At 42.1% G+C, this 25,944-nt stretch overlaps 2 protein-coding genes across 12 annotated transcripts in view; one reads left to right on the forward strand and one right to left on the reverse strand.

The window, feature by feature from the left end:
* The window catches only part of LOC309335440 (semaphorin-3D-like), a 63,728-nt gene extending 59,240 nt beyond the window's left edge, over positions 1-4,488 (reverse strand). For 5 of the 8 annotated variants that reach the window (XR_014153502.1, XM_081850478.1, XM_081850480.1 and 2 more), the window contains exons 1-2: positions 4,143-4,488; positions 596-689 (exon numbers count right to left, since the gene is read on the reverse strand). The gene's annotated coding sequence lies outside the window, so the exon portion shown is untranslated. Of the gene's footprint in view, positions 1-595; positions 963-4,142 lie in introns of those variants that run through there. The other 3 variants (XM_081850477.1, XM_081850476.1, XM_081850475.1) reach the window with 2 other exon arrangements.
* A 97-nt stretch (positions 4,489-4,585) lies between these two features.
* Positions 4,586-25,944, forward strand: part of TEX264 (testis expressed 264, ER-phagy receptor) — a 152,929-nt gene continuing 131,570 nt past the window's right edge. Inside the window, exons 1-4 of one of the 4 annotated variants that reach the window (XM_081850503.1) lie at positions 4,586-4,699; positions 9,641-9,717; positions 11,879-12,167; positions 25,378-25,440. In XM_081850503.1, coding sequence (XP_081706629.1) covers positions 11,910-12,167; positions 25,378-25,440 — 321 coding nt within the window. In that variant the 5' untranslated portion in view covers positions 4,586-4,699; positions 9,641-9,717; positions 11,879-11,909. Of the gene's footprint in view, positions 4,700-4,924; positions 4,993-7,386; positions 7,573-9,640; positions 9,718-11,878; positions 12,168-25,377; positions 25,441-25,944 lie in introns of those variants that run through there. The other 3 variants (XM_081850505.1, XM_081850504.1, XM_081850506.1) reach the window with 3 other exon arrangements.

Raw genomic sequence — 25,944 nt, forward strand, 5'->3', positions numbered from 1 at the left:
CAGATAACAATGGCTCTTACAGCAAACTGTTCACAGTGGGATCAGGTGTCAAACAGGGATGTGCTATCGCCCCAACTCTATTTATTATTTTCATTGACATGATCATACATATTGCCGAAGGGAAACTCCCCACCGGGGTAGAAATCATATATCAAACAGATGGAAAGCTCTTTAACTTGAATAGGCTGAAAACAAAGAGTAAGGTTACCATAACTTTCGTCATAGAGCTTCAATATGCTGATGACAACGTTGTGTCCAGTGACCTCCAAACCATCCTAAAAAGCTTTGCAGCTTATGAAAAGCTTGACCAATTGCTCAACATCCCAAAAAACAAAGTGCTGCACCAACAAGCACAAAACAAGCCCTCTGCAGTGCCACAGATCCAACTTAATGGTGCAACACTGGAAAATGTCAATCATTTTTCCTACCTGGGCAGTTAGCTTTACACAAGAGCCAATAGTGATACTGAAATACAGCATCGCCTGAGCTCTGAGTGCAGCTTTCTCCCGATTGAAGTGCAGAGTGTTTGAGGACTGAGACATTCACAGGGAAACCAAAATTCTTGTTTACAAAACTATTGTACTACCAAACTTACTATATACTTGTGAAACATGGACCACTTATAAAAACCATCTCCAACTCCTCAAAAGATTCCATCAACAGTGTCTCCAAAAATTTTTACATATCACCTAGGAAGACAAGCGAACTAATGTCAGTGTAATGGAAGAAGCAAAGATCAGTGTCAAAGCAATGATTCTTCAACATCAACTTCATTGGACTGGTCATGTTGTTCGGATGCCTGATTATCGTCTTCCAAAGCAACTACTCTATTCCAAACTTTAAAATGGAAAGTGTAATGCTGGTGGTCAACAAAAGAGGTTTAAAGACTCTCTCAAGGCAAATCTAAAAAAAAGTAGTATAAACATTGACAATTGGGAAACACTGGCCTGTGAGCACTCCAATTGGAGAACACCCTTTACCAAAGGTATTGTGGACTTTGAAGACACTCAAACTCAGGGCGCAAGGGAGAAACAAGCTAAGAGGAAAGCATGGAAACCTATGTCCCCACTGTGGAAGGACGTGTGGATCCAGAATTGGCCTCCACAGTCTCTTTCAGACTCACTGTTAAGACTGTGTTCATTGAAGACAATCTTACTCGGCTACAAGTGATCACCAAAGAAGAAGACTCATCTTGCACTAAATGTTCTTCTCTGCAGAATTTTATCTCTGGACCAAGTGGTTTTTTGTGTGTGCGGTTTGTATGAATGTAAAGTCATAAACCTAAAACCATTTTTTGCATCCTGACAGTTTACATGACACACTTTAAAAATATTTCCTGGCAGAAGGAAATTTTAGGGGGATTTTTGGCCCAAAGGCAATTCACCTATTCCCTACCTAAATCCAATGATAAACAATAGTTCCCTGACAGTGAAACAAAATTATACATGAATCGGTGTCACCTGATAGTCTAATATAGATTAGTCAAGATAATAATCTCCTCTGGGCATTAATTAGTCCAGATCCAGAGATGCTGGATTCTGCTGAAACAGTTGCTGAGGCTAAGCATGAGCAAAATAACACTTCACTAGCAAGACAACTTCCATAATTTTGAATCGTTGTAAGCTGCCCTGGGGCCTGCTAGGGAAGAGTGCATGATAAATTTAATCAAAATCATAATCAAAACATCTTGAAGCAGCAATCTCACACTAATTCCAATCCTATCATTAGTAGTGTAATATCCTGTCGCCATGTAATTTGCAGTCATATGAAGAATCATGATTGATAAGCGCAGGAGGAAGATCTACTATAATAAGGATTGTTTGTAAAAAGAAAATATTAAAAAAGTAGGGCAATGTAGTGGAAGATGTCAGTGTAGGATCCTGAAGCCTAGAGTTTGCTGCCAATTAGAGTCAACATACTTTATTTTATTCCATTTGGAAGGGGAAAACAGGTTTCCAGGTAATGGAATGGTCAGTATCTTTAATGCAGCAATAAATAAATAAATGCTAACATGTAGTTTTCATCTCTCTAGAATGGAGTAGTTCACCTTAGAAGTTCCTGAAGTATAGTGACTGTTTATTACCAATTGACAAAAGTAGAGAATTAGGCTGATTCTCCAGTTATGGCCACTCCTTGATCAGGACAACCTGTTGCTTGTGCTCTGGTGACCTCCCATCTGGATTACTCTAATGTGCTGTATGTGGGGCTGCCCTTGAACACGGTCCAGAGGCTGCAGCTAGTGCAGAATGCAGCTACTAAACTGGCAAGTGGGGCAGTTTGATTGGACTACATGCAATTGGTCCTGAAAATGCTGCATTGGCTGCCAATGAACTACTGGGCTCAGTTCAAGGTGTTAGTACTAGCATGTGAAGTCCTAAATGGCTTGGGACCCAAAAGAGCTCCTTCATAATATCAACCATCTCAGACACTGCAGTCAGCAGGTGAGGGTTTGTTGACCATGCTTAGTTGCACTGACCCATGACAGGACATTTTCAGTGACACTTCCCCATTTGTGAATGCCCTCCCTTAGTGAGGGTCTGTCTCATTACTGACTTTGAGGAGGAATTTAAAAACATTCCTATTTACCCAAACCTTTGGTGGCTGGAAGATACTGTTTCTGGCAACTTTGAAATCACTGGTTGAGACAATGTTTTTAACTGTCTTTATAGTTTTTAAAACTGTTTTTAGAATGCTTTATTTTATTCTTAAATTATTGATATGTCTGCCACCCTGGTCTCCTCCAGGAGGAAGGTCAGGATACAAATTGGATAAACAAATAAGAAGAGCAGTGCTTGATCAGAATGAAGTTCTACCTAGTCTAGCATCCTTTCCCCCCAAAAAAGGTTAACTATGTGCCCAGAAAACACCATCAGGATTTGAGGCCAACAGCTGTCAATGTGCTGCTGTCACCCAGCAACTGATATTCTGTGACATGCTTCCTCTGAACATTTAGCTATCATGATATACCTACTCTTTTTGAATTTTTTAATTCCCCTTTCAAGTAATATATTTTTGTGCTTGAAACAGAGAGGGATTATGTCCTATACAGGAATATCCTGGATTGTTGTGATTTCTCTCTGCTAGTAAGGCAGTTACAAGTGAAACTCAAGGTTTAGTTTCTAGGTATATATAACTCAGTGGTAGACCCACATTCTTTATCCAGAAATCCTAGGTTCATTCTTTGGCGTTTCTAGTTAAAAGGAATTCAGATAGTAGGATTAGGGAAAATGTGTACATGAGGCCTTGAGAGAGCCATGTCTGGTCAGAGTAGATAGTGCTGGATTAGAGGATCCAAATAGCTCATGTTTCATAATTACTAATTTGCCTAGGAGAGCCAGATCATTTGAGATTAATTATTCTGTTTAGAAGCACAAGTGCCTCCCCACAAAAAAACTTGTCACCTCTCTATTGGGAACCCACAGTGCTTCTCTGGGATCTATCACCCAAGACAATTCTTTCCACTAAGATGTGTTCCTCAGTACTTAATATTCATTTCTAATGATCATTGGGCTTTGTCAAGGTCACGAGCTAGGTATTTTCCAAGTGAATTAAGAAACTGACTGTATAGCTGTATTGTTTTTTGAAACATAAAATCATTCAATAAAAATTATTTTTTAAAAAATAGAAACTGACACTGATCCAAAGTTGTGGATCAGGGCAAATTGTAAGCGAACTCTCCAACTGGATAGGCTATTTTAGCTTAGGCAAGCAATTCAGTTTTAAATTTGCAAATATGTAAGCACACAAATTAGCAATTGCCTAGGGCTGACGCAGTGTCTAGACTGCCTGGGCACGAGAACCAACCCTGAATGTACTTGTTCTCTTCTCCCCAGACTAGTTTGCTATCTGCTAGGTTCAATCTTCTGCTATAAGGCCCTAAACCTTCTTTTCCTGGCAAAGTTCCTGAAGAGCCTCATGGCAAGCAGAAATCCTACAGGTGCAGCAGCACTGTTCAACAGGGTGGTAGGGATGGGTAAAGCTGAACCTGCTGAATTGCTGCTTGTTAAGCCAAGGACTCCGGCTCAAAACTTAATGGTAGCTACTGTATTCTGAATTGGATTGAGGATGTGTGTTGCGACTCCAGAGGCTTAAAGCTGCCTTTTCCTTAGTCAGGGCTCCCCTACTCTTTTTTTAACAGCTACCTGAGAGGAGGATATATTAGCCAACGAAGCTTTTCCTTGCGCAGAACTGAAGAGACGTGGGAAGGCGACACCTGCTGAATTTCCTACTGTCTGAGGCGGTTAAAAGGTAAAGGGCGACTGTGAGGTAAAAAAATAAAAATAAAAGTAGCAACTTGACGGCGGCCCATTTCCCCTCACGTACAGCCGAGGTGCTCGGTGACGGTGAGGCGGCTGCTATAAAACAACCTCCTTTAATAAAAACAGGCGGAGGAAGCGCTCTCTCAGCGACGTAGCCACCCTGAACCGCCGCCGCCGCTTCCTCGGCGGCTGCTTCCCTTTCCCGCCCTGTGGCGCTGAGGCCACTTGCCCTCATACTGGCGGCAGCGGCTTCCCGCCGACGTCGAGCTCCACCCCATCCCGCGGGGCTGAGCCCGGCGCGGCGCGCTCCCGGATTGGGGCGAGGACGCGCCTCCCAACCGCCGAGCCAGGCGCGCCCCCGAGGTTTAGCCTCAGCCCGTGACTGAGGCGGGAGCTGCCAGTTGAGTCCCCAGCGCCGGCTCCGCTCTTCCTGCTGCTGTGTGAGTTGGGGGGCGGGCGGGAAACAGAGAGAGCCTCGCAGGGAGGAGGTGGTGTTTGGAACTGAGGAGATCCCGGTCACTGGATCCCGCGGTCTGGGGGGGGGGGAGGCGTAAGAAAGGAGGGGGCCGAAAACCGGAGGAGATCCCAAAGGAATCTGTTTCCTGTGGCATAGACGGCAGTGGATTGCTGCTGCTGGGGCGAGGCGGAGCGGGGGGAAGGAGGATTCGCGAGAGTGGATCCCTACGATGTTAGCAGACGCCCCTTGGAAGATCCTGAGGAAGAGTGGGAGGCGGTGAGAGGGGAAACCTTTGAAGGAGGAGTGGAAGGGGCTGATCCTTGGCACAGAAGGTTTTTTTTTTTGGGGGGGGGAAGGCTGCCAGTCAGTGGATTGATGAGGAAGATGGATGTGGAGAGCGGGGCAAGTGACACCATGGAAGATAGGAGGACATTGGAACAGCGTGTGTCTTAGTGGAGGAGATTGTCTTGCGTGGATCCCAGTGGAGGAGAGAGTGCGCTCCCTATCGAACCCTATGACTAACACCTGCTGCACATATACAAACAAACACATGCCAGCTTCTGTTTCTGAACGGGAAAAATAATCTGGAAAGGTGGGGAGTGGGGAGTGGGGAGATGCAAAACCGGCTAGAATATATTTGTAGTGGAAGCAACCAACACTCCATGTGGATGTGGCGCTAGCTGGGTATGGTGGATTGCAATGGAAACGGAAATAGTTTGGATCCCAATAATAAGAGATCTTGGGAAGCACACCTGGACCAGTGGAGGCTTCGCATGTGTTCATTTGGTCCAGTAAATATTAGTAATATGCCTTGTTCTCAAGGGAGTAGATCATACTGTAGGATGAGGGTTTTCTTTAGCAAACAAAAAGCACCAGCCCAAACAATCCTTTAATTTCTGTTTAAAGTGGAATCTAGGGAAGAAATAAACAACATGCAAATGAGGCTCTCAGGTTTGCCCATTTTTTCTTCTCCCACTAACTGGTTTGAAACTCAATTCCTTGATGGTTAAAAGCATAGAAGAATAATGCAAAGTAACTGTAACAAGTACAACTTCAATACAGTTTTAAGTGGTAACCTTCAGTGCCTCTGCATCCCAGGTACAGGTTTTGGTGCTAGGTTTTTGCTTGTTGCACAGCTAACGCACAATACCCCCCCCCCCACTGAAAGAGAGATGGCAAACCTAGCAAATCTTGGGGTGTGTGAAGAAATTAACATCCTTGCCTCACTGCCACCCTAGCATTTTCATTAATTAATTCATATTTTATTTGTTTGCATACCTGGAAGTATGCACTGGATTGCAGCCATGTGTCCCAATCTTAAGCATGTTTACTTGGAAGTAAATCCCTCTGAATTTAATCAAGATTTGCTCTCCATCATTAATACAACTGATTTTTCTTCTCTCAGCATTTTAAAACTAAATATATTTTTCAGCTTCTTGCATCATATTCTGGACCTTTTATTTGGAAGGATGTGGGCTCAGAGTTTTTCTTTACAGTCTGAGTGTTTCACCTGGCTATAAGACAAGGATGGGAGCCTCCATTGATATTATTAATTAATTAATTAATTAATTATAGCCCGCCCATCTGGCTCGGTTTCCCCAGCCTCTCTGGGCGGCTTCCAACAAAGATTAAAAATACATTGAAACATCAGTCATTAAAAACTTTCCTAAACAGGGCTGCCTTCAGATGTTTTCTAAATGTCATATAGTTGTTTATCTCTTTGACATCTAATGGGAGGGCATTCCACAGGGCGGGTGCCACTACTGAGCAGGCCCTCTGCCTGGTTCCCTGTAACCTCACTTCTCGCAGTGAGGGCAACTGCCAGAAGGCCCTTGGCGCTGGATCTCAGTGTCTGGGCAGAACAATGGGGGTGGAGGCGCTCTTTCAGGTGTACTGTGCCAAGGCCATTTAGAGCTTTAAAGGTCAGCACCAACACTTTGAATTGTGCTCGGAAATGTACTCCCATCCTCACTGATTGGGCAGTTGAGGGGGATTGATACTTGGGAAGAGGCTGGAAATCTTTAGCTGATGTTGTTTGTTTAGTCGTTTAGTCGTGTCCGACTCTTCGTGACCCCATGGACCAGAGCACACCAGGCACTCCTGTCTTCTTAGCTGATGTAACATGATTTAAATGCTGTTCCAGCTCCCCTCTTATCCAGTAGTTTAGGGCCTTGGGAAGGTGCATTGGCTTTCACAGATCACATTTGAATGGAAAATCCCTGTTTATGCTTGCTAGGAAAACCGGGTGGACAAGTGCTAATAACCTGGTTTATAACCAGTACTGCTGTTTTGATTACACTGTGGACTAGTCCCAAAGGTTCATTTGACTGTGGTTGTTTAGTCTTTATTTGCAGTTGTAGCAATCTGTTTCTGTCTTGGCAATTAGCACTATGGATGTCACAAATGGAGGATTATGGTTCATCTAGGTGGAGTTTGAGTTTTCCATGCAAGACTCTGGTAAAAATATTTGGGCTCTTGATCATGCTGCCCCATAGCACAATGATGACACATAGACATACATGCTTCTAAATAAATCCTGTTCCAAATGTTTTGCTTAAACCATTCCTAGTTCTTTAAGGAATTGTTGTAAAAGTGCATGCTGGCTTTATGAGCGTGCACGAGCACTGTGATCTCATCAAGCTGGTACACATGAACCAGGAAGTAGAATATAGCTGAAATAAACAGGATCAGTTGGGAGAAACCAAACAGCTCTATGAGAAGAGGGATGAATGTAATTGTGTAGCAGGTTTATTTTCCAGTAGCTAACAATAGCAACTGAACTTAAATACTTGGTGATATTTTCTGCTTTTCATACAACGCTGAATTCAGGAGCCTTGATTATATCAGTTCTCTAGAGTAAGCTTTCTCTCTCTCTTGTTTATGTAGAATGTGTTGTATCTAGGGAATATATTATCAGTGTCTCAGGTTTTTCTAAGGAATATATAATCAGTGTCTTAGGTTTTTCACCCTGAATTAGAAATAAAAGCGTGAAGGGTAAAAATCCATTTATGTGGGTTTAAACTGAAATGAACTGGCTGCTGTTATCACCATTAAAAGGGAATGCAGAACCTATTCCTAGTTAAACAGTGACAATTGTACAGAACAGGATCAGATTGGAATTAAACTGCAACTCAAATTACTGGTATGCTGTCTTTAAACTAAACTTATTTACTTGCTTATTTTAAATGGTATCCTGCCATTCTTGTCAAAGACAACCCACGGTGGCTTACATCATAGAAATTAAAATGTACGGGTCTGATGGAGCAATCCTGGTGAAGCTAAGCAGATCTAAGGTTGGGTGGTGCCTAGAAGTGGGGGTCACTTGTGGGATCCCTGTGTAAGTAAGCCTCCTGGAATTATTGAAAGAAAATTGTGCTATGAATGCTAGAGAATTTAGTGTGTGCTCAGTTTCTTTTTGTAGGAAATACACAGTGCAAAAAAGCCACAACTTTTTAAAAACTGATGTAGAAGTTAAAACAAAAACCTCAGTGTTGCTAAGTATTTTCACATTCACTTCTTGTCAGAATTAAAAGTTTCTGAATTACTGAAACCACTGGATAGAGACAAGAAAATGAGATTGTTTTACATACATATTAGCTCTGTGCTTATTTGTGGAGAAGTGAACCCCCTGAGTGTATATATCATGTAAGATTGCAGCTTTACTTTGATGGTGTCGCTTGCAACTATTGTAATTGCACTATGAAATGGGTAGACCTAGGGGGGGGGGAAATCACAGCTTGTTTATAGTTGTGCTACCTTTTTATTGTTACATTTTAATGTTCAGATCTTGATCTTTCCAGAGGCATCTGGTTGGTCGTTGTAGGGAACAGGATGCTAGACTAGATAGGCGTTTGGTCTGATCCAGAGGACTCTTGTTCTAATGTGGGGCCTCATATGTGGCATTTTTTTGTTTGTTTGCTTGGGAGGAAGAAGGAGAGGCAGGGCAGATTTCCCCTTGTTTTCCCATTTCTTTCTTTGCATGCTCCTTACTCTGCTGTATCTGAGGAGGTGTGTGTGTGGAAATGGTCTTTTCTGTGCATGTCACTTGCTTGATATGGAACCATGTCTATAACTTGGCTGCAGGCGTGAAACTCGGCTTTATTTCACCCGTGTCTAATACCCAGTTTGGCACCCCCGAAGCGCATTTGCGTACACACACATACAGAGGCTGGGAGCCTCAGTGGCGCTCCTCTGGAGGCTTCAGCTAGGGCAAAAAAAAAAAAAAAGGCTAGCACCCCCCCCCCCGTAGCTACAGCTCTGCTTGACTGTATAACTAAATGTGGTTCCGTCTGTCCACACTACGTTATTTAGTTTCAACAGGATAAGTGTTGAGAGGTGTATTCAGATATGCACTCTTCTAAAAGCAGTGCACTGAAGACAGAGGCCTGAACACAGATGGGCATTTGGAGTTGCATCTTACCCATCCCTGGTTCATGCTAATGCTCCAAAGCCTGCCTGCCTTGGTACAGATCTTATTCCTTGGACTTGAGTACATGGCTCCATGTACAGTTTCACTGTGGGGGTGGGGGGGAGTTTAAATGAAAACCATGAAATCTTATGGTGCTCGCAATGGAAATATTCATGGATTTAATATAACGTTTCTTCAAGTTGGAATTACTTGGGGTTTTGGAACTTTGTTGGGAAAGAGGTTTAACAAGGACTAGACACTTGTGGGAGATAATTGGTGGGCAGTGAAACAGTTAAATGCCTATCCACCAATTTTCCTCCTGAAAATTGTTTTCCACTTCTCTATGTTAGCATTGCAAAGGATCCACAGGTTTAGGAACCACTCTGGACACAGTGCCCCTTGTGCATATTGGGGAAGCAGTGCAGGTTTTCTGGCCATTGTGCTCTCCTACCAAACTTCAATTTAGGGAAAATACTGTAGGTCACTTCAATCAGACTTTATTTTCTTCTTTTTCAGAGGCACAAATCTTGGATCAAAGATCCCTGGGAGAGACAATGAGCTATTGCTAGGCTGCCTATACTGCTGATTCTCAGGTTTGTACAAAGTGCATTTCGCTTGAGGAAATTGTGGGCTTTGATTCCAATTATATGGTTCCTGAAAAGAGATTGACAAGTGTCAGCTTTATTTCTGTGTCTTAAACAAGAAATAGATAATGTTTTTATCACAAATGTCCTGCTTTGTGGTTCAATAAGATACAGAAATGAATTTTGAGCTTAAGAATCAGCTGGTCAAATTCACTTATTGTTAAATGCACTTAAATAGGAGTAGGCAGTTTGCTGAGCAATGGTAACCATTCTGGAAATCTGGTGAACTACAAGGATGCAATTAATACTAATAATATTGGTGCATGGAGCATTTTGAATAAATGTTAAGGCTATCAAGTATGGGAACTTTTAAGTGAGAAGAGGAAAGGACAAAGGCGATTTAAAGAGAAAAAGAGTAGTATACCGAGATGCATCATAGCAAGGGTCCATTACCCACTGGTTTAAAAGACAATGACAGGATCACCAAACAGATGCCTGCTGTGTTCCAGTAACAATTAGATAGTCTAAAGCAAATATTGAATACACTCCGGGTCTGCATCAGTTCAAAGTCTTCAACATTTTACATAATCATAGTTTTTGCATCACAGGCTTTGTGGTATAAGTAACTATACTGTCTAATAGTCTTTCCACAAAAATGATAGAGACTGGAAACGATCTTTTTTAGAAATGCAAATGCTAAGTTCATGAGGAAGCAAATAAGTTCATTGCAGGAGCTGTAAGAAAGTATTTCAAGCTGCTTGAATTTGAGTCCAAGGGAAGAGATTCGGGCAGCACATATTTTTCCAGTAAGATATCATAAATGCTAGTATAAAATTAACTGTGACATTTTTCAAGGGCTAATCAGATTTCTTTTCCACAGTTGTCCTTGCTCTCTGCTGATCTCACTAGGGTGGATAGTAGCCTGATCACATTGCAGTTTATACTAAGATGTGGTTTTTATTAATTGCCAAACAGAATGAACAGTTGCTTAGGTATAATTCATTTGTTTCTAAGTAGGTTCTATGTTAAAGGACCACATCTAAATTCAAAAATCAAAGCTGATTCATAAAGACCATTTTGGAAAAACAACAACTTGGGTCAATCCATGTTACTCCCACTCCCACCCCTGGCCTGGTATTCTTGGTTTTTGCCTCCTTGCAAGGCGCACAACACTCACCTCCACTTGATAATCACTACTTCTGACCTTTTTTCTGGGAATCCTCAGATTGATTTTATGCTGCCCTTTTTTCAGCAACTGCATTTTACTGCAGCTGTTCATGCCATATGAACCAGCAGTGCAACACATTTACTATTCTGGTGAGAGTGGCTTCAGTGTTGCTGAACCAGTTTTGGCACCCTTTCCTTCACCTTCCTCCCTCACTCCATCTTTGACCTTACAGAGGATATGTAGGAAGAAAGTTTTGTCTTCCATTTTATTCCCATTGACTAAGCGATCATATTAATGATGGTCACATTATTTCTAATATTTTTGGATACTAATATTTTTGGATACTTTGCACACTGACCAAGAATGAACAGTGATGTTGGATAAGGTCAAGGCAGTTCTGACATAAAAGCTGGGATTCAGTGAAAGGGACCAAAAACGTATTTTTGAAATACTCTGTGGGTCAGAGAAACATTGTGTATGTATCTGACACCCACTGTCTGTGCATGGCCATCTGGATTGGTGCCAGGCTTCCTCAACTTCGGTCCTCCAGATGTTTTGAGACTACAGTTCCCAGCATCCCTGACCACTGGTACTGCTAGCTAGGGATCATGGGAGTTGTAGGCCAAAAACATCTGGAGGGCCGACGTTGAGGAAACCTGACCTATGGCATCTGGATTGGTGCACATAAGCATTTCAAACATCACTTAGATTCTCCTTATTGAGCTTCCCAGCTGCATGGAGTACAGGCGTACATTGTAGACAAGTGACTTACAATATGTTATTCTATGCAGTGTGTCCCTTGAGCAGCAGTGGCAGATAATTTCAGTACAGCAGTGACCTGTAAACATGAACAATTCCATTACAACACTGCCTTGCAAATGCAAAGGTCTGCAGTGTGGATCTGAGTCATTGGGAAAACGTTCCCTAAACTTATCTGTTACTCTAGGAAATATCCATCTGCGTTATGATTACCTAATTTTTGTCCTCCTCTCTTGTCCTTAGTTGATTCCTGCAGTGTGAGGCACCTGGAGTCATGGCAGACTGGCTGCTCATTGGATTGTTTGCTGCACTGGTTGCGCTTCTGCTGTTGACGCTCTTTGGCTTTGCTGTTTATTCGGGGCTCTTCACAGAAGTGATTGTGAGTGCTGGTTTGCCCCCCTTCAGCAGCATCACTGTGGCATATAAATTCCAGGTGGGGCCTTATGGTGACTCTGGAAGGCTGTTTACGGAGAGCTGCAGCATCTCTCCAAGGCTGTGCTCCATTGCTCTCTACTATGACAACCCTCACACGGTAAGTCTCAGGGAGAGCTGCTTCTTGTTTGCATCACTGTTAACACAATCATTACTTGAGTACCAGGAAAATCTATTTTCTGATATGTTAGATCTGAAGTAGATCTTAGACTTTGGGAATGTACACTATGAGGAATAGGAATTTACTTAAGAATAATAATGTGCACACTCATGAAATGGATGAGTTGAGTAGCCTTGTGGTAAACTTGCAGTGATTTACCTTTATGATCATACTGTATATGCTGTAACTTACATACCAGACATGATCCTGTAAACAGATGTGATGCTTTGTATTTTTATTAATTACTGTGTATAGTGAATTATTTATATTTTTGTACTGGGGGTTATGCTTTTAAACCAATATGTTTTATAGTTGAAGATTGTGTTTATCTGAATATATTTATGCTTCTTTATTTTTTGGTGGGTAGGAAATATTGCACCTGCTGAATTTCTGCCTGTTGTGTGAAAAGCACAAAGCCTCTTGCAAGAAGAAGGTGTAAAGTGAAAATACTTGGAAAAGGGTACAGAATCTTTGAAAGCAGCTAAGGAGAGATGGTCTGCTCAAGTATCAGAGAGGCGAACTATTATATACATATCTATATATTCCACTGTGTTTAAATGCTAATATTACCATAGACAGTAGCAATTTGGCTTATTGGTTCATTATCTTGGAGTGGGTATTCCCATGGGTGGCTGAGTACTACTGTATTTCTTTCATTTTCCTAGTCCTCTAGGTGCTGAGAAGTGGTGCTGTCATAAAAGAACATATTACAGTCAGTTTTAGTAAAATACAGAGCTTGCATGTCACTATCCAGACCTTTATATAAGAGAGTTTTTTTCTTGTAGGGTTTTTTGTGTTCAGCTTCTCTTTTCGGACTTTTGATGTTGGCCACAATCCAGAAAATTGCATAGCTATTGTGTCAAGCAGGGCCTTGAATTTTCTTTAGAAGACTTTTGCAACGACTGAGTTTCAACAGCCATTTGCAATGCAGTGTATGTGGCTGTATGGCAGGGAAAATCAAATGCCCCATTGGGGATACACAGACCTTTGCATACACCCCTAAAGAGCACTCTTTATTTTGCATATTGTCTTTACAGAGGAAAATGTATCTAAACCTGGATTCATCTGTTGAAACAATCTGTTATAGTTGGGCTTTTGACAGCCTGATTAAAAAACAAACAAAAAACTTCAAAACCAACCACAACGTTGCCAGAAAAATAGGGTTGTGCGCTTGTTTGTGGCATAAGCACTTCCTGTTACACTAGCACAGCCTGTGTAATTTTCTGATCAACAGCTTTGAAGAAGCACGTATGCCAGAGAAGCTACCAGTTGAGTTTTTCTGCTAGTGCATTGATCTAAGGACACGGGGCTGAGCAAATAGAGGAGTTGTCAGTGTAGCACATTTTCCAGGTAATAGTAATTATTAGCTGAACCAGTTTTGGTTATTCCATTGTGAGCAAGAGGTCATTCCATCTGAAGTAATTTCAGATGCTGAAATGTCTGCTTCTGGCTTTTCCTACCCTTTTTCTGGTACTTGCAGATTAAAAATAAATTTTAAGCTGCCCTTCATCACAGAGCAATGCAAGAGAGGGTACCTTATAGTAGTTAAAACCAAGGAGGAGGAAGAGGAATGATGATGATGTTGAAAGGGAGTAGATAATGCCAGAGTGAAGTCGGGAATAATAACATTTGAAAATCTAGCCAAGTCAATTAACCTCTCATATTTTTTTAATTTTAAAAATGGCATTTGCAGGCCTCCTTTCTTCCAAAGGGCAGCATACATGGCTGGGAACTTGAATTGAGATCTCCCAGACCCTAGCCTGAGATTTAATCTGTTACATTTACGCTGCTTCTGTTGGAATAAGTGAGATTTCTATTGTGCTAGAGATGCATCAAAGTTGGTGCCAATTATAGTTCAAGGATGAGGGCATTCTATAATTGTGGCAGCCCCCAAAAGTAAGACTTTTACTCTGTTGGTTTTGGTGTGATGTGGTGTGGTGTACTTAGTTACTTACTTTATTTATAATTCTAACACTCAGAAGGAGAACATGGCAGCTCTTTGGCATTTCTAGAGATTAGGCATGGGGAATGAAGATGCTGTCTTCAGTGTCTAAACTGAAATACCGGCAGAACAGGATGAGACACGGTTGAACTTAGGGTTTACAATATTTAATTAATGAATTAAAGCTGTAGCCCTGTACTTACTTGCCTGAGAGAAGGACTCGCCTAACGCCTTAAGACGTAGGTTTGAGTAGACCTATATAGGGTCACTTTGTAAATGTATTCATGTGTTCGTCCTCCCACTTTTCATAAATAAATAAATGGAACAGTATAAATACCATAGCCCTTATAAAACTACCGCTAACTATTTCAATAGTTACCTGTTTAAAATCTCTCTAGCACATCTTCAAAAACTTTATTGGAGGCCTTTGAAGGATCCCTTGAAACGTAAGGTTTCTTCATCACTTCATCACTTAAGTGTAGCACATCTCCCTTCTTTTAAACAAAAACATTCAAATAAATGTTCTCAGTATTCTGTTGCAGCTCCTGCCTTCTTTATCAGAGACCATCTCTCTGTGATATTTTCAAGTGTGATCTTAGCTGTGGATATTTTTGATTCCTTGCACAAGAGTAGAAGGTGAAACGCATTTAGCAAAATGAATCTGTATATAGAAGAGAGTCGGGGAGGCAGCAAAGGCACGTGAATAACCTTCCATACTAACCACATTGTTTGTATTGTAAATACAAATGACTTACAGAGAGAGAGAGAGATTAGTCCTGCCTGCTGTGAAAAGTGTGTGTCTATCTCTGGCATCTCTTTATCTTACTGGAATAATATAGTTATTCAGTGTAAGTCAAGGAATCAGAAAGCAAAAGACCATTATGCTTAATCTTCAACCAATGTTTGATTGAAACTTGCACGGAAAGAGTTTCTAAACACTTTTAAGACAGTAGCTGATTGGGACAGCACTAGTTTCTCTTGCACGTGGTCTTTGCTCTTCTTTTCCAGACCCTGTGCACTCTTCCCCCCTCCCTCCACCACGAGGTTATTTTGCAAATGCAGCAAGTTTGACTGGTCCATTGTTGCTAAAATGATATCAATTTGAATTTCTGCCTCTTCTAACTGGGCACTACCATCAGTGTATTTTTGAAGCTGAGGTATTATCCTGAAAGCATTTATAGAGGCAGAGGATTTTTTTTGGATTTGGCCTTGTGATAAGGGATTATTATTTGTAATTTGTAATCTGCTCATTCTAGTTATTCGGTAAGTTTTGTGGTAGCTGTGGTCAAAAAATGAAGTTACCTGCCTTCAATATCTCAGCTGTGTTGCTGTCATCTGCCAGTGTTCATCTGTTGTTACACCAATGCAGAAGAGTCTGCATATGTAGCTTAAAGTGTCTGGAAGCCAATTTTGTTTCAAGCTCCTTTAAGCAGATAGGTATTATTATTTATTTATTATCCAAAGATAGTGGGGTGGTTCACAACATAAAAATACAATAAGGTAAAGGTAAAGGGACCCCTGATCATTAAGTCCAGTCACGGACAACTCTGAGGTTGCAGCGCTCATCTTGCTCTATAGGCTGAGGGAGCCGGCGTTTGTCTGCAGACAGCTTCTGGGTCATATGGCCAGCATGACTAAGCTGCTTCTGGCGAACCAGAGCAGCACACGGAAACGCCGTTTACCTTCCTGCCGAAGCGGTACCTACTTATCTACTTGCATTTTGATGTGCTTTTGAACTGCTAGGTGGGCAGGAGCTGGGACCAAGCAACGGGAGCTCACCCCATCCTGCGGATTCGAACCGCCGACCTTATGATCGGCAAGCCCTAGGCTCAGTGGTTTAGACCACAGCACCACCCGCTGTGAGAACACAAAATACATAATAAAAACAAGAACAAGAAACTAATAAACCCTCCTCCCACAAGCACAATTAAAAGGACATAGAACATTAATCAGCCAAAGGTCTAGTTAAAGGAAAATGTTTTTACCTGGTGCCTAAATATGTAATGAAGGCACCAAGTGAACCTCTAGGGAAAGCATTCCACAAGTAGGAAGCCACCACAGAATAGGTCTGTTACCATGTTTCCATCCTCTGGACCTCATGCCCCAATCTGATTTAAGAATTAAAGCATTTGGCAGAGCTGGAGTTATGAGTTCAAGTTCTTCATCTGATGGGGAGGGCCAGAACAAGTGTTGGAATGACCATAGCTGGTTTTTAAGCAATAGCAGGAGGGAAGTGAGGTTGCAGGTACAAAGTTGGTATGCATAATCATTTTCATAATGACCTGGACTACTCGTGCCACATAAATACACACTGCAGTATAGGCAGTTCTCTGGAAACATTGTTAATTACAGGGGCTTTTTGCAGGTACACCATGTTATATAGTTTTGAGAATGCAGAAAGCAAAAAACATGTTCATTGTAGGAATGCAATCAAGAGCAAATACTGTTAACTACATGTTAGATTCATGAACCATATAGTATACAAATAAAACAAAAAATAGCTCTGAATATATATCTGGAATCTTTTGCAGAGTTGCTGATTTCCAGGGTTTCATTTTCATCATTGAGATAATAAAAGATTTGTTATAGCTGTGTCTGCAAAATTCCTTTCATTTTTTAAAAAACACACTCATCTTTCTGTGGTTTGGAGCATCCTCCAAAATTTCTTAGGATTTCACATACATGACTAAGTTACTGTACCTGTCTGTTTACAAAAGTTATGTTAAATAGTTTTATCAGCATTCCTACAGGTATAGTGTTCTGCAGCTATTAGTGTTGATACTCACTCTACTACTGATGTTTTCCATCCAGTGTTCTAATTTAGTAGTGTGTGAGCTTTGCAGTCATTATGACTGCTGGTAGAGAGATTTTTCTGCTGAGTCCTAGATATCCCTGAATCAGTGTATGTTGTATTGGCAGAGAAGTGGAAAACTACCAGATCAGGCTCCTGTGTCTTTTCTTTCTTTTCTGCTGCTAAATGTGAGAGGACCTGAATTTGAATTGGTCTTGACAGACTAATATTTCCACCATGGTGCCAAGTGTTGGGTAACCTCTGCTTTTGTCAGTCTGGTTAAGGAGTACACAAATTATTTCCTGCTTATATCAGTCTCACTTCATGGATGGACAGACCCCACCAGAAACAGCTCTGTTTGCTTCCCTGAACCTCTCCAAATATTTGAAAAATGGCTTGCTCACAGTTTGTAAAATGTTTACCGTATATTCAGAGGTATTTTTCCTTTCAATATGTTTCCCTGCATGGTGAGGGATGCAATCTTCCTAAGCTAGTCTTGGATGCATAAATGAAGCTATAGGGCCATAAAGTTATCCTATTATTGGAGCCTGTGAGCATTCTTTGGTATCCTCTAGATCTGCCTTTCACCAGCCTGGTGCTCTCCAGATCTTGATTCAAATTCCCATAATTCCTGACCATTGGTGATACTGATAGGCGCTTGCAGTATCTGAAGGGTACCAGGCTGTGGAAGGCTGACCTAGGGTATGTCTTCTCATTCTTAAACTAGCTTTAACAAAAAACGGCCCTGTTTGCACATAATCCCAAGGTAAAGCATGGCTTTAGTGTGTGGACATGTGGATTCCTGGGAGAAGATGTTCCTCCATGTTCCTCTTCCAGTTCTTCTGCTTTGAGCTAAGCCGTGGTTTGTCTTAGTGTGTTGTCAAGAGCAGCAGGACTAGAGTAGGGCAAAGTGGCTGTGATCTACTTCCTGGAAATTTGCTTGCTTATGCACTTGCGCTATGCTGTGATTTGGCTTAGTATTGTGTGCACACTGAGCCAATGTGTGTGTCTCCAGGAATCTCTGTGGAGAAGAGGGTTAAGGCCATCCAAAAGATCATTCTCAGCACCCTCAACAAGCATCAGTTTGCAGGATTTTGGGGGGAGGGCGGAAGCCATGACAGTTAAACTGGTATAAAACTGTACTATATAGGGATGCCCTCTTGATTTTGTTTAATCATGGGTATACTTTGAGATCTCTTGTCCTGATGGGTGGGCAAGAGTTCTTCACTTACTTCTAGAGACTTGAGCTCCCAAGATGGTTTTATGGTATAAAGAACAGCTGTACTCAACTGTTGCTATTTCTGTAGATTTGCAAAGCAGATGGGACAGTGTCCCCAAGGACAGGACTGCGCCGAGTCCTTTGCACTGCAGACAAAGGTCTTCCTCTTTTGCTTTCTCCTGAAAATGACAACAAAGTGGGGATGATTCACATTAGTTAGTAGATAAAATAGTCCTGTTCTAGGTTTTCCACTGGGTAACAGACTTCCGGTTTATTATTATAGCTCACCCTGTCTCCAAGTCTCAGGCTGGTTGGCAGCATTTCCGCATCACATTCATTTTCAAAACAGTCTTGAGTGGGAGTTAGTTCCATGTTATATGTTATGTTATATATATGTTATATATATATAACAGTGACTTATCCAGGGCCACCCACTGTACTGGGATTTGGATGTCGGTCTTCCAGCTTCAGTTCAAACATCAAGTACTGGCTGGCAAAGGGCAGTATTTGCAGTCCTTTTCCAATGTATTTTCATCACAGTCTTACAAACTGGGGCATCATTGTTCTCATTTGGCAGAGAATTTGGGATTTTGGGTAATGAAGAAGCCACCCAAATACTTCAGGTGGTTTCAACTAGTTTTTACTCAGAGTAGACACATTGACATATGTCTGTGCCACAGTGAGCTGGGGGAAGCAAATAAAACTGCCTGCCTCCCAGGCTGCTGCTGAAGGTCCTAAATGCTTGGCAGAGTTTATTTCCAGTAGACCTTGGCTCTTATGCAGTCACCCTGGAATGCTTTAACTGAAGCCTAGCACCACAACTCCTGCAGCCAACGGATGTGGCAAGCCAAGCTAGACTGAGTAACGCTTGTCAGGCTCTACTTCTCCAGCCATGGAAAGCTTGAGCCAAAAGGCCTCTTGTCAGTTTCTCCTCTGGTTGCTTTGCATTGCTCCAGCAGAATAACTGACTGATATCCTGTCTTGTTGGGAATGAAGGGAAGAAAGTTTGCCCTGCAAACTAAAGAAATCAAAAGCTTTTGACTCTGCAGGAGAAGCCTTGGTATAAAAACCTTCTATTTTATTTTTTATTTTTTTAAAAAGAATCCTCCCAAATCACATGATTTGTGAATTGCACAAGGAAGGGGTTGGAAAGACTGAGACGGCTTCTGTCCTGTGTATATGCGTGCACATGTGTCTAAGAGGGGTTGCTAGGAAAAAGTGATTTAATAGACTGCCTGGACTAATTTGCAAGGGGGGTGGAGGAAAGTTAAGAAAGAGACTCCCCACAGCCTGAGATCACCAAGTCGAAACCTATCATTAGACATCTGCGTTCCAGTGTGTTGTGGGCTTCTTTTTTCTAAACATGAGCACACACATTCCCAGTAATTGCTGAATGTGGGCGGAGCCACTGAAAGAGTCAATATAGAAATTTGAAAGTTATTTCACTAAGACGACTGCTTTGGGGTCTTGGAGGGCTGCTGCTGGGCAAGCCCCCCTTTTTGTTTAAGGTTTTCAAGCCTGTCCTGCAGGTGGATTGCTCCGGTAGACAGCAAGGAGAGCTGCAGGTTCTTCTAAGAGGAGCCTGGGCATTTCTGGCTTTGTCTAGAAAATACTGCACCCCTCTTTTGAGTTGTATTGTTTTTACAGAAACAAAGGCCTAAATACAAAGACTCTTGAGCTGCAGTGTTCCAGCAGATAGCATTCAGCTTTGAATCTTGGAAGTAGGGGCTCAAATGCCAGCTTAGCCAGGGACAATGCAGGTGGGTGTAGGACAGGGGTCAGCAACCTTTTTCAGCCGTGGGTTGGTCCACTGTCCCTCAGACCATGTGGTGGGCTGGACTATATTTTTTGGGGGGGTGGGATGAACGAATTTCTATGCCCCACAAATAACCCAGAGATGCATTTTAAATAAAAGCACACATTCTACTCATGTAAAAACACTCTGATTCCCAGACCGTCCGCAGGCTGGATTGAGAAGACAATTGGGCTGCATCCGGCCCCCAGGCCTTAGGTTGCCTGCCCCTGGTCTAGGACAAGTTCACCTCTTTTTGGCCTCCATGTGGAGTCTGCAAAATTGACAGTTCAACTTCAGGCATAGTGGTTTGACTTGATGTTAGGAACAGCATCTTTAGGCTGTTACCCAACTGCTGTAGGTCTGAAGTGATATTTTGGGTTGGATTGATGTATTCCTCTACTGTGTTAGTTTCAGGGGACAGGCAGTTGCCATGATGTGAAGGTTATAGCAGATTTATATATGAGGAGACAGTCCACATTAGCAGCGAAGAACAGCTAGGCAGAACAAAGCTGATGGCCAGGGACATGGCGTAGGCAGACTTGAGTGCAGAAGATCTAGGCTGCCCACAACAGATTGCAGAGAATGACCTAAGGGTGGTGGTGTTCTGATCTAAGAAGGCTTTATATGTAGATTTCCCAATCTACTGGAAGCCTGGGCTGAGAGTTGCTCAGTGTCTGGGAATGGGTGCATTGTGTTGCCTCTGTAGGCTGGTTTCCTAACTGGATAATTGATGCTTTTACAGATGGGTCCAGTTGGTACCTCACAGAGGCACCTGTAGATTGATAATGAGGATCCTGGACTAGTAGCTAGATAGAAGGCATGGTGATGGGAACTGAGAGTGGAGTCCAGGGGCAACAGATGAACTAATCTTAACTGTACATAGGCTTGATTATGCTGCTTATGTGCTTGCATAGAAAAATAGCAATTGTTCTGAGTGGGACATTTTACCACTGTTTGCCCCTCATTCTCCCTACTGTTGCCACTTCATTCTCTTGCTGTATGCTACACCCATTTCCTTCTTCTATTGCTTTGTTAAAGCCGAGAGAGAGAAATATAAATATGTGCAGCTGTTAAATGCTGGCATAGGAGGAGCATAGTGAGTACAACAGAAAAGGAGTATGCACTGCTTCAAAAGTTATTCCATGGCTGTATGAGGGTTATTTATTGAAGGGAGTGGGGGGAACACAGATACTAGGGGCATGGCATGTTGGTAGATACTATCCATGTGATTTCTCCACTATCTGTTCCTTCAATCGACCCCCTGCTAGCAAAAAGCCAGCTGCAGTGTTTTAGAGCAGGGATTACCAACTTTTTAAAGCCTGTGGGCAAATTTGGATTCTTGAGCTAGTGCTGTGGTTCCCTCCTTCCCTGCCTCCCCACCTTCTCTCTCTTTCTTTCTTCCCCTGCCCCTATGAGGCAGAGACAAACTGTGTGTATACATGCTTTACTTTTCCAAGGGATCTTGGATAAAAGCAGGGCTTTTTTTTCAGCCAGAAGTCAGATCCAGTACAATTAAGCTGAGCCTAGAACAGCACATTGGCATTAAGGATGAGGGTCACTTTCAACTTCTTCCTTCAGCTCTGTGTTATTTTCAAGGTAGAAAAAATAACCACCCTGAGCTCAGAGGCTTTGTGGGCACCAGGAAAGACCTCAAGTGCAGCCTTGTGCCAATGACAACCTCTATTTTAGAGACAGTGGCTGTATGACAGAGCTGATGGTGAAAATATTCCGACTGGTGCATAGTTAGTGGCCTTCCTAGATCCCTAGTGCCACTAGTTTCCAGCATCTGGTAAAGCAGAAGAGATCTGAGGTAGGCAGTTTAACTCCTAAATATAGGAGACCATTTAAATGGCACCTTACATAGAATAAGTTTAATGGAAGCATTGCTAAGGAGTTATAAAAGGCCTATACCTTTGTAGCCTGTAACACCCCGATTTGTGGGTGGGGCGGGATGGGAGTGTTTACGTGTTTGGTTGTGGCAGTAATAATAATAATAATAATAATAATAATAATAATAATAATAATTTATTTGTTTATACCCCACCCATCTGGCTGGGTTTCTCCAGCCACTCTGGGCAGCTTCCAACAAAATATTAAAAATACATTTAAACATTTAAATACATTATAGCTGTAGAGTTACTACAGCTGCACTACAAGGCAAATTAGTTGCCCAAGGTGAGAAAATATTTTTTTTAATGCAACCACATTTAGAGCATCTAAAATTAGCTAAATCAAACTAGCCTATGGTTCAGTGATGGCCATGAGCTACACATAGGTCTTTCCATAGCGTAATGATAGTTGCAGAAATGTGCATCAGACATTATAAAAAAGCAAGATTGGCCACATGGACTTAAATTAATAAAGTGTCTTAAAGGTAAAGGTACCCCTGACGGTTAGGTCCAGTCACGGACAACTCTGGGGTTGCGGCGCTCATCTTGCTCTATAGGCCGAGGGAGCCAGCGTTTGTCTGCAGAATAGCTTCCGGGTCATGTGGCCAGAATGACTAAGCCGCTTCTGGCGAACCAGAGCAGTATACGGAAATGCCGTTGAGTGTCTTATAGGTACTCAAAGTCAGGCCTTTTTTTCAGCTGGAACTCATCAGAACTCAGTTCTAGCACCTCTCAGGCATTCATGGTGAGGTCCGGCACCTCTTTTTCTAGAAAAAATTACGATTACGATCTTTATTGTCATTGTCCCTTGCGGAACAATGAAATTGAAAAACTACATAAAACTACTACAAAACTACATAAAACTACTACAAAACTACACAAAACATTCAAAAACCCCTAAAAACTCTAAAACCCCATTTTAAAATACACTATACTACAGAGACCCCTTATGCTGCGTTTAGAACCAGAATTGCATTAGCGTAGAAACTGTTTCTCAGGCGGCTAGTCCTGGCCTTTATAACCTTATACCTTTTTCCAGAAGGCAGAAGCTGAAAGAGATGATTTCCAGGGTGCGTACTATCATGTGCTATCTCTGCCGCTTTCTTATGGCACCTGGCAGCATAGATTTGATCTAAGGTGGGAAGAGTGCACCCAATAATTCTCTCTGCAGTCTTTACAACCCTGGATAGCATTGTTTTTTCCCTGGCCGTGCAGCTCCCAAACCACACACACAGACCATAAGTTAGTACGCTCTCCACAGTGCAATGGTAAAATGCCATCAACAGGTCCTTTGAGAGATTGTTTTTCCGGAGGATTCTCAGAAAATATAACCTCTGCTGTGCTCTCTTCACCAGGTCTTTGCTGTTCTCTCCCCAGGTTAGGTCGTCTCTCAACTCCATTCCTAGAAATTGAAACACCGAGACTTGTTCCACGCACTTCCCCTCAATAATAATAATAAAATAGCACTAAGCAGAGTTATTCTAACATAACTTTATTGCACTACAGTCCCATTTTAATATAGTTACATATTTGTTTTTAAATAGAGGGTTAAATTAGTATATATAGCCTTCAACTAAAAAGTAATATTTTTTATAGAAAGATGCAATAGGTCCCCAATGAAGATAGTGAAAATGGTTTACTTGTTTTATGCCCTGTGGCCAAAACAGATAAACTAAACACAGAACCTAGCAAAACACTCAAGGACATATTTACAACATGTGCAATATAAAATGGTGTCCAGCTCATATTCAAATAATTATCATCAAGAAATACTCAAATTTTCAGCTTTTTACATACAAGTGAAAACAGGTTTGTTTTGCTTCATGGTAATCATCCATGACCATTGGCCATATTATTTAGGGCTGAGGGGAGTTGAAATCCAGCAGTGTATGATTTCCAATTCCAGATCTAAGTTCTTTAAGAGAAATACCCTTTAAACGCTACCTTTAAAGCATTTGCTAGTTGGTGTTGTCAACACAGCTGTGGCTTTGCAAAGCCACTGACCTGTCAATTAGCTGATGTCACTAGGACACCAGCACCTATTTTTCAAGAAAAAACAATCCAAGCAAGGCTTGAAGTTGCCATCACCAATCAAGCTGACCAGCACTGACTTCAGGCTCTGCTTTCTGCAGGGGTCAGCTGCACCAATGAGCATACAGAACTTGTTACAGATAGGTAGCCGTGTTGGTCTGCCATAGTCAAAACAAAACAAATTCCTTCCAGTAGCACCTTAAAGACCAACTAAGTCAGTTCTTGGTATGAGCTTTCGTGTGCATGCACACTTCTTCAGATACTTGGTAACCAATCCCAGCTGGCTTGCTTTCACTGCCAGTCAGCTTACTGGAAGTGACAACAAGCCTCCCTTGCCAGTGCACAATTGGCAGCATACTTTCAGGCTCCCAATTTTGCATTAGCAGCTGCATCTCTACCTGTCCCTCACCTGATGTCAGGTGTAGGGCAGGGGTGTGTGGTTTGAGGGAAACAGCTTTGTGGGCTGAGCTGGGACTCATGCCAGAGGTTTACCACCTGAACTAGGGTATGGTCTGAAGGTGACACATAGAATCGTAGATTTGTAGAGTTGGAAAGAACCACAAGGGTCATCTAGTCCAACCCCCTGCAATGTAAGAATCTGTTGCCCATTGTGGCAAAAGCTCCTCATTTTGCTGAAGCTGAGCCCATCTGCGTATGCTCAATGTTTGGGTAAGTGCCTGCCTGAGAACCACAAGTATGTTGATTTAATTAAATTTGTTTTGCATTTTGTCCCACATACTGAGTTTATTTAGGTTGTTATTTGTTGTTTGTGGTATTTGTGTAGCGAAAGCCATTACAAAATTTATTTATCATGCTAATCCTTTTCTTTCTTGGAAAGTTCAGAGGTGCTTACAAGGTAAAAGGTAAAGGACCCCTGGACGGTTAATCCAGTCAAAGGTGACTATGGGGTGTGGCGCTCATTTCACTTCAGGCCGAGGGAGCCAGCATTTGTCCACAGACAGCATTCCGGGTCACGTGGCCAGCATGACTAAACCGCTTCTGCCATAACGAAACACCATGACGGAAGCCAGAGCACACAGAAATGCCGTTTACCTTCCCGCTGCAGCAGTACCTATTTATTTACTTGCATTGGTGTGCTTTTGAATTGCTAGGTTGGCAGAAAGCCCAAGAGGCTCTGAGGTTTAGACCACAGCACCACTTGCATCCCATACTTACTATATGGAGCTTACAAGGAGCTCCCAGTGGTCTGCCATAAAAAACTGATCTGCTTCGTTTATAACATATGAAGCTGCCTTATACTGAGTTATAGCATCCATCCATTTAGTACTGTATAAACTGTCTGGCAACATTTCTTTAATGTCTTGGGCAGAGACCTTTCCCAGCCCTGCTACCTGGAGAATCCAGGGCAGTGGAGACTGGTGTCAATTGGGACTGGGAGGGAGGGAGGCCATCAGTAGAAGGGGCTGGAGCAAATGGTTGAAAGAACTAATTAATTCTGTTTTTTCTTCCATCTATTTCACAGATGAGTTCTACAAAGGCAACAGTGAGAGTCAGGAGGAGGCTGACAGCCACCTCTGGACCTCTTGTAAGTAAAGAGGTAGTTTGGAAAGAAGTAAGAGAGAACATTATAGAAGTATATAACATTTACACGTTGGAGAGAAAAATGGAGAGAGAATTTTTTTTATCCCTTACTCAGAACTTGGAGACATCCAATGAAGCTGAATGTTTGAAAATTCAGGACAGACAAAAGAAAAGTACTACTATACATAGCATGGGCATAGCCCGGTTTTATGTGTGTGGGGGGGAGCTGCCCACCCCCCTAGCTATGCCCATGATACAGAGCACATAAGTTATGGAATTTGCTCCCATAAGAGAAAGCAATGCTCACCAACTTGGAAGGCTTAAAAGGGGAATTAGACAAACTCTTGGAGAATAAGGCTATCAGTGGCTATCAGCAGGCAAAACATGTGCTCTGATATTGAGTGGTGTTCCTTGCCATCAGTGCTGTAGCTTCAACAATGCTATCAACTGGAATTTTATCCCTTGTACTGAATGAGAGGTAAAGCTCCCTTAATCTCTCTTCCCCTCC

This window comes from Podarcis erhardii (assembly GCF_964252035.2).
Source record: "Podarcis erhardii genome assembly, chromosome: 2".
NCBI classification, from domain to species: Eukaryota; Metazoa; Chordata; class Lepidosauria; order Squamata; family Lacertidae; genus Podarcis; species Podarcis erhardii.